Here is a 16,967-nt window from a genome sequence, read left to right as displayed (position 1 = left end):
ATAACTTGAGGGCCAACTTTAATTTCTTAGGACTGTACTCAATATTTCCAATCAAATCTTCTTTCTTTTTGTATTCTTGCTAACTCTATCACAATAAATCGACAACCTTTTGTGTCCCCCATTTCGTGAATTGTGATAAATATCGAGGCGTCGCGTTGGAAAAAAGAAATTTGGAAAACACCAAATAAACATTTTGAAGAAACATTGAAGGATGATGTATTCAAATATATAAATATAGATACGTATCTATAAAAAGATACATAGTTAAAAATTAAGGATTATTTGCGTAGTTTTGTTAGAAAAATTATAGTTTTTACCAAACCTTGTGAGTAATAGATCATACAAGACTTTTCAGGCCTGCTTATTTTTTTAGTTTACAATGAATCAAGTTTCTACTTTAGCGGTATGTTAATGAAATCTAATTACGTGTTCTATTAAATTAATCTATGCCCAATACTAACAAATCAAAAAAAAAAAAAATAAATAAATAAATTGTATTTTTTTAATTATTTTATTCTTTTATCTAGCAAATCTCTTCCTTCACCCAAAATTTATCTGTGGAAGGTATCAAAACTGAATTCCGTAATTTACAAAGCAAATTATCATCTTTACGTCCACCACAAGAATTCTTTAATATTAAGAGCATTTCCAAGCCACAAAACTTCGGAGAAATTCAATCAAGAGTCGGTTTTAATTTGAAATATTACTCCACCAATTATGCTTTGATCATTGCATGTTTAAGTATATACACTTTATTGACCAACCTATTACTATTGTTTGTCATTGTTTTTGTTATTGCAGGTATCACCGGTATCAACAAATTGCAAGGTGAAGACCTAAACACACCATTCGGTTCCTTCAAGACTACTCAATTATATACTGCATTATTATGTGTTGCTGTACCATTGGGTTTCTTGGCTTCTCCAATTTCTGCCATGCTATGGTTGATTGGTGCATCAGGAGTTACTGTCTTGGGTCATGCTTCTTTAATGGAAAAACCAATTGAAACTGTTTTTGAAGAAGAGACTGTTTAATCAGTGTTTATCACAATACATTTTCACTGCGGCTTAGTAATCCAACTAATAATTTTTTTTTAAAAAAAAGAAATAAAGAGATAACGAGAGCTATAATAAATAAACATCAATTCATCTCAGGGCAAAGATAGACAATTATTTCTGGCTGTTATATTATTTAATATATAAAACTTATTATTTTTTTTTTATCATCTTTTAGGCTTTGAATTTTTTAGTGTAATAGTAATAAATAAGATATAAGAAGATATTGATATACATAAATGAATTTTTCCGTAACTGCTAATATTTCTCAATGAAAATTGTGGATCAAGAATGTAACTCTATTTTTTTTCAAGTTTCTAGAGTGAGATAAAATGCAAATAAATCCTACTAGTTGTCTGTTCTAACACCCACTAAGAAAGTGGTAAACTTCGAGAGTATGCCATTTATCCCCTTGCAATTCTCATAGATCCACATTACATTTATAACCTCCATGTATTTGAAACTATCACATATAACTTGCAAAACTAATATTGCAGCTTATAGTCTCAACTCGCTATCTTAGACATCCTTTCTAATTAATTCGCTTAGTCCTCTTCACAACCTAAATTAATGATAATGAGCTAGAGAATTTCCAAATAAGCTTTCCAGCTTACTTAATGTGTAATCCCTGTATTTTCCCGTTACATTCATCTATAATTTCCAGTATAAGGGCTCTTCCTCGATGTGGCAATTTCTGCCAGTGATACCTAACTCGGCCGAGCATCCTAGCAGAGCCAAAAACAGAAGTGAAATACAGACCTTTAGGAATAAGCCATCTCCTGAACAAAGATGTCGTCTTTTATAGGAGATTTCCTAGGTTAATCCTAAAGACTATTTAGGAAGAGTAAGTGGTCTATTCGGGATGTTGAGGGGCAGCTAAGGTTTCCTTGGATTCGATGCTTTTGGAACACAAAGTCAACCAATTCATAATGGCTTAATACAGGGCAGAAATTCCTAAAGCAACTCAAGTGGAAAAGTGAAAAAAAAAAAAATGCAATAAATATTAGTCAAATCAGCTGCTAGGTATTAATTAGAAGAACGTTTAAGTGATAAGTGCTTTTATCGCTGGTTCACAGCATTTTCTGGGCGGTCAGATCTAGTTGGCTTACTATCTGCCTTTCTATTCGTGCCAATTATCTCAAGTCAAAAAGGCTCTGGTGGTAACAGATAAATGTATTGCAGTCTTAGGATTCGATGAGTTAAATGGCCCCTTACTATTCTAGGTGTAGTGACTGGCCAGAATAATCCATGTACTTGCATACGGTAAAACACACGGTACTCCTTCTACCATGGCATTGAAAAAGGAATACATGGGAAATTGCCCAAAGCTGTAGCTATCTGAACAATAGCAATTAGGTTGCTTCATTGGTAATAGTCCCCTACAGTAGTATTTTTTATTTTTGTGTCTGGAAGGGCCATGATAATGGGCTAAGTAAACTAAGTATGGGTTATGCATTTGTTAGGCAGTGGCATGGTATACAGAAGTATGCATAGTATGTATGAATTACGATATGATGAATAATGCGGACAAGTAGCGACATAGATGTTGCTTAATTCAGAGTGTCCCCTGAACATCGCAATGAAGCATGAAGTAATGGTGAGTTCTTATAGGATATTAGGCCTTCCTATTTAAGCTCCGTCATGAAAAGTCTAAGAATTTCAAAGTTGTATACTCTATAAATATGTGTCTCATTGGGAAGCAGTATTCATTGGTATATGTGATCTGGTAAGGAGTAGCTCCCTAATTTGGATAATTCATCATGTTTGTAAAATCTGTTATTGGCATCGATTCTATTAACTACGAAGAGGTACAAGTAATTTGAACTGATTAGGAAATGCTGTGACTATTTTATTCATCGTATTATGTGTATCTTTTTTCTGGTTTAATACTTTCTTCAATGTGGGATCATTTTACACTTCTCTTTTAAATTCATGGTTTGAAGCTTGTCAATTTTTATCATATTTTATTTACATATATACCAGATTGGTTGATAAAAATTCTTGCCATATTTGTAACTATTACTTTTAATATTATCAAATATAGTTGGTTGTTTGTTTCAAGGAAATACAGCATCCTTTTTTTTCCCTGGCTTTATTTATTTTTTGATTGATCCATATTAAAATTTTTTTTATTTTTTTTTCATTTATATATTGCTCATTATTTGACTAAGCAATACGGATAAGCCCATATATCGTTTAAAAATAGCTATTTTTTTCCAGTTTTTTTGTCAGTTTCAAGAGTGTTCTCTGCTTCTTTTGGTTGTTTAAATCTTAACTTTTTTTCAGAAGTAAATTTCTAATTCAAAATCATTTGAATTTGTTTTTATTAATTTTATTTTTTCTTTTTAAAAAATTCTATTATTCAACCCAATTTTGCCTCAAAGATAGTTTCATATTAATCATAGGTCTATTCAATTATCACAGATAGATACTTTCTACACCAGACATAAGGTTTCACTATTTCATTTTAATAGATCAGATATCGTAATCTATTTTTGAAATTTTGAGTTTGATTTTACAATCTAAATAGATAAACTTTGTATGAAAGACAATTATTTGATTTTGTACTTTTGATTTTGTCAAATAATTAACTTTGTTTGTTAATCTTTCTTTACTCATCTATTCAATTCGAACTCGATAATCGGTACATCTGACCCCCTCAAAAAATTTTTCTTTCCCTACTTTATTTCTATTTTACTAATCTCATTGATCATATAATATTTGTTCAGCAACTACTATATTGTTAATCCTATTTGTTATATCCCCTTTTATTCTTTTGTGTTTTATTACTTCTCTCTCTTCAATATTTCTCTAATAACTCTCTCCTTTTAAATCCTAATACGAGTCTCCTCTAAGTATAACAATACCCACAAAACTATCCCCAAAATAAATATTTATGACCTTTTAATTGGATCGCACTCACAATTTAAAAGATCATTTCAAAAGAAAAATAAAATACAATAATTCATTCTTAATATTGATACCCCCCCTTCACCTATTTTTTTTTGACTAACAAAACAACAGACTTGAAAAATTGACTCCTATATTCTAGCATTTCTTTTTTATACCAAAATATATCTGTGATTTAAGCGGGATCTCTTTATTTGCTTTGATTATTTTATATCACTCTAGTTCATTAGTTATTACCAAATCACTCCTTTAAAACTTTGATTTTATTCGAGAACTAAAAATTCAATCCTTCAAGTCCAGCAGTAAAAAAGAATAGAACAAAAGAATTGATAACTTTGCATTCATACATTCATTAATATTATTATTTCTCATCTTAGTTTAATATTTATTTTTTTCACAAATATACACTTTTAAAGAGAATTATAATACATCCACAATTCATTATATACAGCAAAAGAAAAAATAAATTATTTTTTAAAGCACTTTAAGTGCAAATTCCATGTCTTCTCCACGAAAATTACAAGCATCTTATCAAGCCAATAATCCTGAAAAGAATTCCAAATCGTTATTGGAAGTTATCTTCGGCCCTGATATTACTGATTGGTCATTTTCTGAAGAGGCTTTAATTAGAGCTCTTGATTATAAAGTTGAAAGTGAAAAAACTAAACAACAATATTACAAATTTGAAGTTATAAACAGATCAATTGAATTACTAAAAATAGCTAAAACTATGGGCCTTTCCAATTCTGAAATAATAAGTCTATTTAAGAATGAAATCTTACCATTAACTGGTAATGTCGGAGCTTTAAATACGAAAAATTTGGGACCTATTTTAGAAAATATAACTACAACCCCAACATCATCTTCAGATTCAACTTCATTTCAAAATTCAAAATTACATATTTCTAATTTCAGTACTAACGGTGGGACTCTTAATGGCTATCAACATCGTGATCTTTTACAACCTTTGTCTTCAAATAAACCAATGGATAGTGCAAAATTAATTTCTAAACCTCATATTATTCCAAGTCATGATATAAGCCCGCATGGAAAATTAGGTCCTTCTTTTATTCCAAGCCCGAGTGGTCTAAATTCTATATCTCTTCCTATTAATCAACATCAAAGGGGGACTTCTTTATCAGGTGATGCATCAAATAATAATTTCTTCCAATATAAATTTCCTTCATCTGCTGAGACTATTCCAAACTTAAAAACTTTAAACGGTAATAGTACGCATACAAAAAGTAATAGTACTAATTCGGTGGATTCTCATAAATTTGATTCATTGAATAAATTAAGTGAAACAGCTGCACATGTCAGAGAGTATAGAAGAAACTTGGAGCAACTTCGAGAGGGGCCCAATCCTGATAATGATGATTCTACTTTGAAGTACAATCCCAAAGGCTTAGAAATTAAAATACCAACTAAAGTTGGACAAACGCCAGGCCGTGATGGTTCAATATCGAGTAATCTACGAAGTCCTAGAATCATACAGCAAAGTGACAAAACTAACACAATTGCCAGTATATGTAACAGTAATACAAATAGTCCAAGTACAACGATAGAAAGTAAACATTTAAGTTATGAGCCTTCTCTACATGACGGGGCTTCTAATAATACACAATTATTACCTATTAATAGATATCCTGCATCCTCTTCTATTCCATCTGCAATGACATCGATTTTGGCATTTACAAAGGAATCTGAGCCCTCAAAAACAAATACTACTAATTCAACAACTTCTGGTGGGAATTCTAATAATAACCGCACGGTAACAGCTACTCCTGCCTCAACTGCAAGTTCTACTACACCCAGCAGTAATGGTATTCCCCAAGCCCCTAAAGAAAATAAGGAAGATGTAAATATTAAAGTAACATCTAGTAATACAAATAGCTCAGTTAATAACAATTCAAAAATTCATAATCCGCTTACAGCAACTATAAGGAAGCCAGGAAGTGTTCAAAAGCAAAAACATAAAAGGAATAAATCTTCTTCATCGTTTGGGGTAATAGATTTAAAGGTAATTGAAGAAATTAAACAAAAGCCTGCAGAAGGTCAGAATACCACTGTAGATCGAAATGCACCATCAGAATCACATCAAACTTTGCATGAAGTTACTACTAAAGATGAAGCAGAAAAACAGAAAATATAACATGATACAATTTTTACTGAGAAATATAGAGAAGTAGAATATTTATCATCTCCAACTATATCTATATAGTTTGTCTTTATATGACTGTGTTATTTTTTTCATAAAATAAATGTTATCACTTGGTATGTATTTCTAGAATAGAATTAATTCTATGATGCAATTAAGTAAAATAAATAAATCTATAGTAGTTAATTATAAATACTAAAAATATGTGTTACCTTATGTTTCCTGATTTTCATTATCCGCAATGTATTGTGCTTCTGCCATTAATTCCATCTCTTTTAGAGTCATATTTTCCCAAGTTGGTTCACCTGTATCTTCATCAAAACCAGAAATCAAATTGAAATCAATATCTTCCTTTTTCATTTGACTTATTTCTTTATGAAATTCAAGTGCTAAACTTTTAATAACATTTGAGTTACCATCAGAGATGAACCATGAGCATAAATCATCCAAAAATATTTTATTATAAACATAATATACATCATGTATTCGAAATATTTCATGAATGTCTAGTAAGCATCTAATAATAAGACGTTTACCACCACGTAAAATATAATAAACAAAGTTTAAAGCTTTCATTGATAAGTTAAAGTTTCTATGTAAAGTATAGCTTAGAGATCTTCTGATTGAAGTCACTATAGCAACTTTAATAATGCTTAAATTGGAACTCAATGAGTCATCAAGAATTAATTTTTGATCTAAAAATGCAAACTGAGGTGTTAGCTTACCAATTGTCCATGGACTTTCAACAGTATGTGTACCTTCATTCTCTAATTGTTCGAACATATAAGAAAATAGTAAATTGATTAGCATAACATACAACATTTTAGTATCGTTAACCAAATAACTTTTTTTAGGTAAATTGTTTTGCATTTGAGACTTTTCTTCATCGGTGAAATTAATTGGCATATCAGATTCACTATCATTATTAGTTTTATTTGCCTTGGAATACCATTTTAAATATTGTTTTGCTAAAGGTGGAGTGAAATTTAATAATTTCTTTAGTCCATTAATTTCAATGTCTTCTTCAGAACCATATTTTTCTAACATATATTCATATAAATAATAATCAGAATCAAATTTTATATCTTCTTTTTTTAAACGATCTTTAACTCTATCATTCGGATTTGTGTGCTCTGGAGACTCTAATTCGTTTATATCATTACCTCTAGCCACTGAAACAGATATTATTGAATCATATGAATCATTAAACCCATATTTCGTCTTTAAAATATTAGTATCTGAGACTTCCTCATTATTGTAATTTTGTTCAATTTCCCAATTATAAGTTTCACCTAAACTTGCAATATTTTCAGAAGTTGAAATATTGTTAGAAGAATCAGAGTTTCTTATTTCTTGAATTAAGGGGCCCTTCTTCTTGGAATCATCATTCTTTGTAGATTGCTCTATTGCATCAGCACCTAAAATGTCACCTTCTCTTGCTAATAACTTTGTTGGAAGATCCAAATCTTCAAAATATTGGCCTTTTATTTCTTTTGGTAATTGGACATCTATTGACTCATCACTAGCTTTATATTCTGCTTTTGCTCTTTCATCATCCACAAGGTTATGTGGAAATCTTAGACGTAAGTAATAAGGAGATAGATGGAAAATTACTAAATTCTCCTGCACTACTAATTCTAAACCAGCAGCACTGAATCTTATATTTGATATCTTGATTTTAATATAAATATATTCTTCATCTTGATTTATATCAAATTTAGGTGTAATCATTCTTAATTTTTGTAATATACAGGTTTAAAGTTTGTTCATAAAGTTTTGATAGCATAATTTATAATATTACTAATAGTGGTATACTTTAAGGTGGGGAATTTTTTGCATATTTTTTGCGATGAGCTACAACTTGGTATGAAAAAAAAAAAAAAAATGGCATCTTTACGGAATATGTATAAAATTTAAAAATATAAGTATAAAATTTAAAAATAAAAGTACTAGTAAAATATTAATAAAAAAAAAAATAAAAATAACTATAAGTTTGATTTCTTAAAAAATCTTAATATTTTGGGAACAGTCTCTCGTAAATAGTCAACTACTTTAAAGTTTATAGCTATGAGTGAAGCACCTAAAGTCACTAGAAGAAGATTTGTAGGTACCAGAAAAACTGCAACAAATACTTCTGAACCTACTACAACTAATGGTGATGCCAATAAAACTATAGTTCATAAGCCTAGGGTCAAGAGGAATGTTGGTAGAGCCTTTAATCATATTCCAGATGATATTATAAATGATGAGGATTTAAATGAAGCTATTAAATTATTGCCTTCTAACTATAATTTTGAAATTCATAAAACAGTTTGGAATATTAGAAAAATGAACGCTAAAAGAGTAGCTTTACAAATGCCTGAAGGTCTTTTGATTTATAGTTTGGTTATTAGTGATATATTAGAACAGTTTTGTAACTGTGAAACTTTAGTGATGGGTGATGTTTCTTATGGTGCTTGTTGTATAGATGATTATACAGCAAGAGCTTTAAATTGTGATTTTATTGTTCATTATGCTCATTCATGTTTAGTCCCTATTGATATTACCACTATCAAAGTATTATATATTTTTGTGACTATTAATATAGATGAAACTCATGTTATTAAAACTTTACAAAAGCATTTCCCAAAGGGTACACGACTTGCTACATTTAGTACGATTCAATTCAATCCATCTCTTCATAGTATTAAAGAGAAACTTTTGACAGATGAGAATCATATGTTATATATTATTCCACCTCAAATCAAACCACTTTCTAGAGGTGAAGTATTAGGGTGTACATCTGAACGATTAGATAAGGAGCAAATTGATTATATGATATTTATTGGTGACGGTAGATTTCATTTAGAATCTGCTATGATTCATAATCCTGGAATTCAAGCATTTAAATATGATCCTTATAATAAAAAGTTTACACGTGAAGGTTATGATCAAAAACAATTGGTTAAAGTTAGAACAGAAGCTATTGAAACAGCATCGAAGGCTCAAACTTTTGGTTTAATCCTAGGTGCATTAGGTAGACAAGGTAATAACTCTACATTAGATAATCTAGAAAAATCCTTAAAATTGGCGGGTAAAACAGTGGTTAAGATCATTTTAAGTGAAATTTTCCCACAAAAATTAAGTATGTTTGGAGAAATCGATGCGTTTGTACAAGTTGCATGTCCTAGATTATCAATTGATTGGGGTTATGCATTTAATAAACCATTATTGACACCATATGAGGCTAATGTTTTATTAAAGAAGGATATTATGTTCACGGAAGATTATTATCCAATGGATTATTATGAAGAAAATGGTTATGGTCGAGGTCAAATACCAAAGCATGCTTCGCAAGATTGATTATTGGGTAATATATTATGTTTGGTATTTTTATTTTTTTTACGTTTTTTTTTCTTGATTAATTAAAATATATAAATTTCTATAAAGGAAAAAAAATGGTGTTGATACCAATACAAATATCAATTGTCAATACCAATCAAAGTATTAAACTCGATTTCTGAGAAATTTAATATTTCATTAACTCTATCAATTTGTTGTGGGTATAAATGGATTAAAATTCTTTTAAAAATAATATAAAAGAAAGATAATTCATTAAAAGATGAATCACAAATTTCATCAGCAATGGATGGAGATGTTAATTTAAATAATAAATTTTCTTGTAAATCTGTAAGAGCCATTGGCAAATATTCATTTAATGTATCATGAACGTTTGAATTAATAGTATCTAATTGCATCAATGGATTTTCTAATAAAGATAAATACATATCATAATCTAATTTATCCTTGATTGATCTTAATGGGAAAATCATATTCATTAAATTTTCATATAGATGTAACCCAGTTCTTTGGAATAATAATTTTATTTGTAATTTTAACATTTCTGATACAAAATTATTTTTAGTAGAATCGATCCAATTTAAAATAGACATAGATTGATCATCGATATTAAAAATGATATTTTTAAAAGGTAATAATCTTGAAGATAATAAATCAAAACAGTTAATTTCAACGGTTAATAGCGAGATCTTGACATCATCTTTTTTCTTGGATAGAGGGAACGCATTTTTCAATTGTACTAATAAAGTTGATTCTATGGGATCTTTAATAATTTTATTTAAAAAGTTGGAATTGATTAGAAGTGAATCATTTGATTCGTTGTTATTTGTAGTGGTAGTAGCTCCACTACTTGTTGTTGTCATTTGTTTATAAATTTCAAATAATTCAATCAATTTATTTAAATAACGAACCAACCATTCTGGTGGTAAAAGATCATCATTTAAAATTGGATCCTCAATATTTAAATCATTAATAATTGAAGTGAAAAATTCGAAAATTTTTTCCTTGGAGAGTTGAATTAATTTTTTTAAATTTGAAATGATTTGATTATCCATTGTAATACCTTGTCTTTGATACATTATGGAATATAATTGTAAATGTTGAATGATTTCGAAATTTATACATGGATTTTCCTCGAATCTTAATAATTGTTCAATTCTAATACGACAAGAGTTTGCCAAAGATTGTACTATTTCATTTAATAGAGTCTTATCAATTCCATTTAAAAAAGTTTCATTTTTTTGTAAAATAGATTGGGGAGTATTTTCAAAATGTTTGGATTGAAATTTAAATAAAGATTTTAAAAAATCATATTCATTAACAATTAACGAATAAACATGTGCAAGGATATCACTGATATATCTTATAGGGTTTTGTTGTGATAAGATGATTGTTAGTTTACCAGAATGTTTTGAAGAATTGATATCAAATTGAGATAAAAATTCATCCAAAATCAATTTGGACCTTATTGTGGCGACTCTTTTCAAAAATTCATTGAAATAAGGTAAATCATTGGAAAGATAAACTAAACTTCTTTGGAAATTGATCAAAAGGGAGTCATCTGGGTTGGTAATAGAAGGAGAATTTGTATTTTGTGGATTATATAAGAAATCAATTAGATGATTATAAATTTTTTTATTAATCAATTGTAAAATGGAATTATTTTTTTGTAAGAGTCTTTCAGCTGGTAATTTATTTGATAAATCCAATAGAACCATGGAATTTTCTTTGATGGTCATTACTTTATTAATAATTTCAAAAAATGGTTTTGCTACGGGGGAATTGGTGATGATATCTTCTTCAATTTGATTTAATGTGAATTTATCCTTTAATGCAATAAGAATTTTTTTTTGTAATGTCAAAGCATTTAATTTTTTATTGAGAGAGTTTAATTGTAATAACAATTGATTATCACTTGGTGTATCATCATTGGATTCGGTCAATGATTGACCTAACGTTCTTATAGTTTGTACAGAATCTGTCAAACGTTTAATTCTTCTTGCGATGGGTTTAAATTCTTCTAATACTAAGAGATGATCTTTTAACAATTCTGATTCCAAATCTGATTTCAACGATTTTCTTGCAAGGATTCCTAAATATTCAGGAGTGATCAATTTGGAATGATCTAATCGAAGAGCCAACGTGTTTGATTCCAAGACTTTTAATGAGTTTCTAATTTGAGAGGTGGAATGGTAAGTGGTGAAAGAATAATCGTTTAAAACTTTAGATAACTTTTTGGATAAGACGAGATCTGTGGCGTCTGCGGGTTTATTATTAACTATGATGGAGTCAGGTTGTTTGCTGGTAGGTTTAGTAGTTGGATGGATATTTTGTAAATGAGACAATTCATTATTAAAAGTGGATTGAAGTTTCAACGAATCGATGGATTGTGACACGTACATGGACATCTTGTTGTATAGTTTACCATCTTGCAAAGGAGTAGAATTTTGCAAATCTTTTTCGATCGAATTAGACAGGGATCTTGCCGTTTCGTTGTCTAGAGTATGTGAAGATAGTTGTGATGGTAATTCGAAGGGAGCCAATCGTAATCGAGACACGGGTTCTGGCAGGTCAGACTCGCTGGTGACAGCCTTTGTAGTGTTTGTGACAGAATATATTTGGTAATCCAAGAAATCCATTGCTATTGCGATTACCCGTTTTTTTTTTTGCCTAAGTATATATTTATTTATATGTATATGTATATGTATATGTATATGTATATGTATATGTATGTAGTTATGTATTAGTAGTACGAATTTGTATATGTTAAAAATGAATAAAATATTTCGGACAACGGCTTGGCGGGTTCCCGTCAGAAAAGAAAAATAAAAAACGATTGTATAAGGGTAATAAGTAGTAGTAAAATATAATATAATAAAATATAGTATAGTATAGTATAGTATAGTATAGTATAATATAAAATAATAATGTAGAGTAAGTTATCTAAAATAATATATATATATGTATATATATAATACATAGAATTTTCAGAAAAAAAGAAAAATAAATGTGCAATTAAAAAAAAAAACATAAAATAGAATAAAATAGACAACTGTTTTGAATAAAAAAAAAAGGAAGGGGTAAAAATGTGTGTGAATATGAATATGCATAATTATAACATGAATCTGAGTATGAATATGAATATGAATATTAAAGTTAATGCTAATGTCAAAGTCAAAATCAAAGTCAAAGTGAAAGTCAAGATCAAAGTCAATGGGTATGAGTATATGAAGTGAAATGGTTTGAATCTATAAATTTCATGCCAAAACGGGAAGGTGGCGACGAGGGCACGTGAGCTGGAGACAGATGGGCGGCTGGAGATAATCTTGTTGGTGACATATATGATGGAGAAAGAAGTGGTGGAGTCACGTTTGTTGTGGGTGATAGTCGTGGTGGGGTCAAAAGTGCAGGAGAAGAATGTGGCGGGGTCAAATAGGAATGAGAAGGAGAACGAGAAAGTGTGGCTGTAGCTGTGGTGGGGGCTATTGAAGATGACGTATCGAGAGAGGCGGTATTAGTAGTATTGATAGTGGTATTGCTCTTTAATGGGCCATAAGAATAATTAGCTAAAGCTTGTGTGAATGGTGGCTGTGGCGAATAATGGCTATTGGGCTCCAGCCCGTGGGTGGTTCCCGAAGGACCATGGGCGGTTAACCCAGCCGGATAAGAATAACGATGGCCTCGGGTCGTATAAAATGAGGCCAAAGTACAAAGCGTGTGGAGTGTAGGTTGATCATCGGCTGGTAAAGAGACAAGTGAACTTAACGGAGGTAATTGTTGTTGTGGTGAAATGGCAATTGGAGAAGTGGCAAGTGGTGGGGCCACATTTGATGGTGGGGCGTGTGGTGGGGTCTGTGGCAAAGATGTGTGGCGGGGTCTTTTCTTGACCAGTTTCTTGGCAGGGACTGAAGAATGTAGAGTCAAATGTGGAGCAGCATTTGAGATGGAGGTAGACGTTGGAATCGAAGAACGACTACCATGGCTTCTTAAACAAGCTTCACAAGCAGCAGGGAACTGTGGTCCAAACAGAGGAACCAGCAAGTGGCGGATCGGGAAACAGAACCGTGTACAGATCTGGCGCGAAACTTCATAGGGCAACCAAGTGCCCTGGATCTTGATGTAGCCTCCGCGGATACGTTGTAGTAGACTGGCAAAGGGGACGTGGCGTAATTCTTCGGCATGCTCTGGGTATTGTCTGCAAAGAAAGGCACGGTAGCCATCTACAAGAGTATCTTTGAGTTCATGTGGGATTAAGTTCCAATGGAAGTCTGTATACTTGGCTGTGCTTGTCGGAGAGTAAGAGGCCGATGACGACGACGACGACGACGAAGGTAATGAATCAGCACGTTTTGTTCTTTTACGTGGCGGATCTTCCACAGCCAATGATGGGTCGTAAAAGGTCTTTTCCAATACATGGGTTAATTCCCTGGCACATATATCTTGTGCCGAGCTGGAATCCATACCATCACGATCAAGCGTCACTAAGGCATTCATCACATCTTGATACAATCTCCAAATACCAGTTAAAAACACATGGCCGGAATTCCTATCCCAAATGACACAATTGTTTGGGTTAATAAAATGTTCCTCAGAATGCAACGAGTGATTTAGCTTGGCCAATTTAAACTGTTGGTTCTTGGAAACAGTATTTTCACTAGTCTTTGGAGGCCCCTCAGGGTTACGATGCACAGCGGCTTTCAGCAACCCAGCCGAGGGAGCGTTTGGGGTTGCAGAAATATCTGGTAGACGAAACTCGAAACATTCAATCGTATGTGGTTTGGTACCAGGAGGCAATTCCGGGGTTGCCGAAGTAACATTCCCCAAGTATGCCGGATGAAGAAATTGTTCGGCGGCTGCAGAATGGTACGAAACCGGGATCGGGTCTGGCCCGGGACCGCCTGTGGCATAACACAAACGTTGGAAATCATCCAATGGGCTATCAGAAAGTCTGGGGCATGTGGCTGGATGACGTGTGACCGGGTAGCGTGGGTAGCGTGTGGTGGGGTCTTTTCCCGGATGACGATCTTCAGGGTCTAATGCAGGGTTCCGGTTTGAGGAAATATTTGCGGGGCCACGTGCGGGGGCACGTGTGCGGGGTGAAGTATTGCGTGGCATAATATAGGAGTGTATAGTGTAGCGTAAAGAGAAAAAAGATTTAAATTGAAAGTTAAAATTGAAAATTGAAAATAGAAAATAGAAAATAGAAAAAATAAAGATAAAGTAGCATAGAGCATAGCTTGATTGGCGGGTACGGTGTGGCGGGGCCAGGCACGGCGCTCTTTTATATACGGCACGGCGCTGGATCGGGAGACTTTTGCCGGGCCGGCCGAGCTCGAGCCGCACCACTCGAGCCGTACGGCGCGAGCATAAAGCGTAAAGCATAAGGGGCAACAGTTTCCACAGATTAGAAATAGTTGCGCTGGCATATGTGCTGTCCACTATGTATTGTTACGGGCCGGCAGCTCAGAACTGCTCGTACTGCTTGCGCCGTGCGTCACCGTATGGCGTAATTTAATCGGCCGATCGGATCTGCGGAAAAGTTTACTACATAGGCCTATTTACCGGCTATATCAGTTGTGACAAGTATACATAGATGTGAAATAATATTATGAGTAATGTTAGTAATGTGCATAGAGGAAAGTGAAGGCGAAGGTCTATTCTTTCAAAAAAAGGACGCCTATTATTATTATTGTTATTATTGTTATTATTGTTGCTGCTGTTGTTGTAGTAGCTGTTGTCATTATTGTGCACGTCCTGCGGTACGAGGACGGGCACGAACAACATGATCCACTCGTAATAACACCTCGCTGGCCTCTGCAGCTGCTCGAACCACAGCTCTCTTTAAAGTAAAACTCTCTACAATACCCAACTCTCTCATATCACCCAATTCTCCACGGGTCAAATCAAGACCTGCAGAACTTAGACCTCCATAAGCAGCTGCACGGAGTCGAGTCACCAACTCTCCACTATCAAGACCTGCATTATCTGCTAATATGGTGGGTAACTGGCGTAAGGCACGTGCAAATGCTTCCACAGCCATGGCACGTTTACCATCAGTGCTTTGTGCAGCAGTGTCGACGGCACGTGACATCACCATTTCGGCACAGCCACCACCAAGAACAGTACGGGGTTCACGTGTGGTTTGGGACAATACCCCCAATGCATCGTGTAAAGATCTTTCAGCTTCATCCAATACTTGCAATGTAGCACCACGTAAGACAATACTACAAGCTTCACGTACTTTACAACCTGAAAATCTTAAAAATGTTTCTTCACCAATAACAATTTCTTCTATCAAATCACATTCACCCAAACGGCAATGCTCTGGGTCATCGAATGTGGAAACAACATCACCACCTGTCGCCAGGGCTAATCTTTCTACACCTTCGAAATCTGCATGTTCCACAGAATTGATCCCCTTATCACTAAACAATTGCTCAGGATAATCGTAAATCAATTGACGATTCACAAACGTATTGATGCCAAACTTGGAAATCTTTTCCACTTTCCCCTTCATTCTTTCACGTTCAGCTCTTTCCAATTGGGCTATACCACTGGTTGAATTGCTCTTGAATTTGGTACCAAATATCTTGACTTTATCACTATCTAGCCCAGTATTGGCAATTAAGATCTTGGCATTCTCCACTCTCTTTGGTTGGTTGGTACCAAACTTCTTTGCCAATAAAAACCCATCATCCAAAAAGGAATCTTCCAAATTACCACCAAGAATCTTGATGATTTGAATATGTTCCAAATTCGTATTACCTTTTAATCTCAAGATAGCCTCAGTGGCCAATTCAGCAAATTGTTCCTTATCTTGCGACAAAATCTTGGATGAAAGAGTGGTCTTGGCAATCTTTACTAGATCATCCCGGAACTTCACAGGATCCTTAGAGTTATCCACAGCAACTTCTTCCAATGCCTTCAATGCAGCACGGCTCGCTATACGGTACCCTTCGATAACAGTCTGTGGATGGATTTTGGATTGTTCAATCAATTTTTCAGCTTCTCTTAATAATTCACCACTCAATACTGTGACACTAGTAGTACCATCCCCAATTTCATCGTCTTGCACTTTAGAAAGATTCACAAGTACTTTAGCTGCAGGATTATCCAGAGGGATAGACTTCAATATAGTGGCACCATCGTTGGTAACAATACTTTGATCACTACTGGCACTTTGTAATAATTTATCCATACCTTTAGGTCCCAAGGTGCTTTTCACAAGATCAGCAACGGCAATCGCACCGACGAAAGCTGACATACGGGCATTCTCACCACGTTCTTCCACAACCTGATCTCCAAAGATTTGAACACTCATTCTTGCTTGGACTTGATGCTTCTTTGATTTAACGTTTTAAATGTTGTTGTTTCTTTTTTTTAATCGCTTATTTTTTTTTTTATTTTTTCAATGTCATCTATTTTTTTTCTTTTTTCCTCACTTGGTTCTTCTTTTTTTCGCCACCGTGCAGCCGGGTAATCCTCGCACCAAGCCCTACTTTAAT

At 33.1% G+C, this 16,967-nt stretch overlaps 7 protein-coding genes across 7 annotated transcripts; 3 read left to right on the top strand and 4 right to left on the bottom strand.

Moving 5' to 3' along the window:
* Positions 1 to 379: 379 nt before the first annotated feature.
* YIP3 (Yip3p) lies at positions 380 to 1,034 on the top strand (the record flags this gene model as incomplete). The annotated part of the gene is made up of 2 exons (XM_004181654.1): positions 380 to 403; positions 528 to 1,034. The coding sequence occupies 2 exons, from the start codon at positions 380 to 382 to the stop codon at positions 1,032 to 1,034; spliced, it is 531 nt and encodes a 176-aa protein (XP_004181702.1).
* Positions 1,035 to 4,464: 3,430 nt separating this feature from the next.
* TBLA0G02420 (uncharacterized protein) lies at positions 4,465 to 6,117 on the top strand (the record flags this gene model as incomplete). Its single annotated transcript, XM_004181653.1, has 1 exon — positions 4,465 to 6,117. One exon carries the CDS (start codon positions 4,465 to 4,467, stop codon positions 6,115 to 6,117), a length of 1,653 nt encoding a protein of 550 aa, XP_004181701.1.
* Positions 6,118 to 6,336: 219 nt separating this feature from the next.
* SHQ1 (Hsp90 cochaperone SHQ1) lies at positions 6,337 to 7,854 on the bottom strand (the record flags this gene model as incomplete). The annotated part of the gene is made up of 1 exon (XM_004181652.1): positions 6,337 to 7,854. One exon carries the CDS (start codon positions 7,852 to 7,854, stop codon positions 6,337 to 6,339), a length of 1,518 nt encoding a protein of 505 aa, XP_004181700.1.
* Positions 7,855 to 8,190: 336 nt separating this feature from the next.
* DPH1 (2-(3-amino-3-carboxypropyl)histidine synthase) lies at positions 8,191 to 9,465 on the top strand (the record flags this gene model as incomplete). Its single annotated transcript, XM_004181651.1, has 1 exon — positions 8,191 to 9,465. One exon carries the CDS (start codon positions 8,191 to 8,193, stop codon positions 9,463 to 9,465), a length of 1,275 nt encoding a protein of 424 aa, XP_004181699.1.
* A 119-nt stretch (positions 9,466 to 9,584) lies between these two features.
* On the bottom strand, positions 9,585 to 12,101 carry COG6 (Golgi transport complex subunit COG6; the record flags this gene model as incomplete). The annotated part of the gene is made up of 1 exon (XM_004181650.1): positions 9,585 to 12,101. The coding sequence occupies one exon, from the start codon at positions 12,099 to 12,101 to the stop codon at positions 9,585 to 9,587; it is 2,517 nt and encodes an 838-aa protein (XP_004181698.1).
* A 571-nt stretch (positions 12,102 to 12,672) lies between these two features.
* XBP1 (Xbp1p) lies at positions 12,673 to 14,844 on the bottom strand (the record flags this gene model as incomplete). Its single annotated transcript, XM_004181649.1, has 1 exon — positions 12,673 to 14,844. The coding sequence occupies one exon, from the start codon at positions 14,842 to 14,844 to the stop codon at positions 12,673 to 12,675; it is 2,172 nt and encodes a 723-aa protein (XP_004181697.1).
* Positions 14,845 to 15,202: 358 nt separating this feature from the next.
* On the bottom strand, positions 15,203 to 16,783 carry CCT2 (chaperonin-containing T-complex subunit CCT2; the record flags this gene model as incomplete). Its single annotated transcript, XM_004181648.1, has 1 exon — positions 15,203 to 16,783. One exon carries the CDS (start codon positions 16,781 to 16,783, stop codon positions 15,203 to 15,205), a length of 1,581 nt encoding a protein of 526 aa, XP_004181696.1.
* Between the last annotated feature and the right edge of the window lie 184 nt (positions 16,784 to 16,967).

This window comes from Henningerozyma blattae, chromosome 7 (assembly GCF_000315915.1).
Source record: "Henningerozyma blattae CBS 6284 chromosome 7, complete genome".
NCBI classification, from domain to species: Eukaryota; Fungi; Ascomycota; class Saccharomycetes; order Saccharomycetales; family Saccharomycetaceae; genus Henningerozyma; species Henningerozyma blattae.
The sequence above is the reverse complement of the archived record's forward strand: the minus strand, read 5'-3'. Positions and strand labels throughout refer to the sequence as shown.